Source organism: Talpa occidentalis, unplaced genomic scaffold (assembly GCF_014898055.3).
Source record: "Talpa occidentalis isolate TD23 unplaced genomic scaffold, MPIMG_talOcc4v2.1 talOcc4.3, whole genome shotgun sequence".
Taxonomy (NCBI): domain Eukaryota; kingdom Metazoa; phylum Chordata; class Mammalia; order Eulipotyphla; family Talpidae; genus Talpa; species Talpa occidentalis.
In genome coordinates, this window is record NW_023603184.1 from 2,180,872 (window position 1) to 2,183,824 (window position 2,953).

Consider the following 2,953-nt stretch of genomic DNA (forward strand, 5'->3'; position numbering starts at 1 on the left):
GCAGAAATGGGAAAAGCTTGTTTAAGTTTCATCACCATTTAATAGTGCTGTGAGAAACATCAGTAATTCCTATTCTGTATACTCAACAGATAATATTTATCTGGTCATAATAATATTTAACATTCATTAAGCCCCATCTGTACATGTCTGGTTATTCCAGGTCATTTATATGCATTATCTCCTTACTTCACCCGCCAACTCTACAAGATGCTACTCCTGACCCCGCGCTGGAGATGAGGAAAACCAGGCATAAGGTTGGGGCATGAATCCCTCGAGACCACCCAGTGCATGAGAGGCAAGTGTCAGGTCACAGGATCCCGCAGTGGAGCCTGTGCTCTTTGTCACTAGTCTTGGGTCATTTGATGCTGTGCTATCCTGTTGTCAACTGAGAAGTCCAGGTGGACTTCTGTGAGTGTCATTTGCTGCCATTAGTTACTCCCCCAAAATGACTCCAGTATTTCTTATTTGCAGCAGAACTTTCTAACCATCCTTGGAAGACCCTGCAAGGAACTCACACCTCTCCCCCTCACCCCATTTCTTGCTCCTCTTGATGAATACAAGACTGAGGCTTGATATCTCTCCACTTTGCAGACCCATCCTCCTTTATTCTTGGGCTTCACATGTTAGCCCATGTCACAAGGTCACTGAATTATTTGATTGGCAAAGCCCTGACTTGAATCAAAATATAAGAAAGCCCTTTAGAGCATATTACCTGTGAATCAATATCATTTGAAAAAGGATGTTTTGCAGAAAGTCGTCTTTTTATGACCTACAACTACTTGTCGCTTAAAAGTCTTCATGATAAAATCCCCCACTTCTTCAGGACAGTTTCTACTTAGTGACTTTCCACTGTCTGTAAGCTCCACAGCAGCAGCAAAAATGTCTGTTATGTTTCCTGGAGTCTGTTCAGCATCTGGTACATAGCAAGGCATCAAAACAGTATTTTTGAAAAGAAGAAGAAAGGTAAAAGTAAAAAAGAAAGAAAAATGAACAAATGAGCAAATAAGTGGTTGACAGCTCCTAGTGGTTGTGACTCTGCCTGCTCCAGGACTCATTATCCCCAGATTTTCTAGTTGTTGCTTTAAATCCACTCAGGGTTGGAATTCAGGTAGATAAACATATTAGCTATACAAAAGTTTAGAGCACATAGGTCCACTGTAGGAGCTGAGGTGCTCTCAGTGAACAAAGCCCATAACTTTAACTGGTCTGGAACATTTTTTACAATATTATTTCTCTGGAATAATTATTAAAGGAATGAATGCCAGATAAATATTGGTCCCTGGATGTCATAGGGTTATCAATGACCGTTATTTGTGGATTCTTGCCTATGTATAAACATTATCTGAAATTTGTATACATCATTTCATGTAATCCTCAAAAATTGGTTCTATCATTATTCCCACCTTATACATAATGGGAGTTTCTAAGATCCCACAGCATGAAAATGGTGAAGCTGGAGAATTGGTGATTTTTTGTGATTCATGATTGATTTTATTGGTGTACACTGACTTTGCTTATTAAGATGCAAGAATAGAAGTCTGCATTAGAGTGATAGAGAAAAGGCAAAGGCTGCTGTTTTTGCTTTTATTTAAAGGTTCATGGGTACACATTTAACAATGCCCTTCACTGCTTTCTACTTGAGTGCTGCATCAGGCTGCTATTTGCTATGTCCTTAGGCACAGATCAAAAACATAATTGGATCTTTTTGAAGAGGAAAGCAAAGGGTAAGACTTTGAAGAATGAATAGGATTTGGAAAGATTATAAACAAGTAAAAGAGTATATCCTTAGATAAAAGGCAAGTCTATCTGCTTAACTTAAACAGTATTTGAGTTTGAAATTCATAATGTCATCCAGAGGAAATAACCCCCAAAACAGATGAAAATCTTTCTATTTGATGTACAGCTCAGATATGATACATTCTCAGACTTGAGTGTTTACATATGTCATGAATTTCCAGCAGTGTAACATATAGGATGTGTGATTATGTGGTTATTTGAGAACTAGGTGACCTGCAAAATGGATATGATCAAATCAAATACCACTGTGACTGAATTTGTGTTCTTGGGGCTCTCATCTCAACCAAGGACACGACTCATACTTTTTATTATGTTCCTGTTCTTTTATTTATTAACGGTGGCTGGGAATGTTATTATTATAACTCTTATCCAGATAGAACCTCGTCTCCAAACACCCATGTACTTCTTCCTCACTAATTTATCCTTCCTGGATATCTGCTACACATCCACCAATGTTCCACAAATGTTGTCCAACATGGTGGGCAAAAAGAAGACCATCCCATTTGCCAGCTGTGCTACTCAGATGTACTTCTCTCTCTCCTTTGGAATGATTGAATGTGTCCTCCTTGGAGTGATGGCTTATGACAGATATGTTGCCATCTGTCATCCTCTTCATTATACAGTTATCATGGACCGAAACACCTGTGTCCAACTGGCAGCCATTTCATGGTCCAGTAGCTTCCTGAGTTCTATGGTTATCAATGTTCTCACCTTGACTTTGCCTTACTGTGGGCCCAATGTCCTGAATCACTTCTTTTGTGAGGTCCCTTCTGTCCTGAGGTTGGCTTGCACAGACACCTCATTCACTGAGATGGTCGTTTTTATCTTCAGTATCATCATTGTCTTCATTCCTTTTCTCCTCATTGTTGTTTCTTATGCCCGGATCCTTCAGTCGGTTCTCAGGATGCGGTCAGCATCTGGAAGGTACAAGGCACTGTCTACTTGTGCCTCCCACCTGACGGTGGTGGCTTTATTCTATGGAACCGCCATCTTCATGTACATGAGGCCCCAGTCAAAGTCCTCCAGGGCTGGGGGCAAGATCATTGCTGTCTTTTACACTGTGATCACACCCATGCTCAACCCCCTGATCTATAGCCTGAGGAACCAGGATGTGAAGGGTGCTTTGCGGAGAGCTATTACAAAGCAGAGGACTTGA

General features: G+C 40.5%; 1 protein-coding gene across 1 annotated transcript; it reads left to right on the forward strand.

Annotated features, from left to right (window-relative positions):
* Positions 1-2,017: 2,017 nt before the first annotated feature.
* On the forward strand, positions 2,018-2,953 carry LOC119254706 (putative olfactory receptor 2B8). Its single transcript, XM_037521802.1, has one exon. It carries the CDS (start codon positions 2,018-2,020, stop codon positions 2,951-2,953), a length of 936 nt encoding a protein of 311 aa, XP_037377699.1.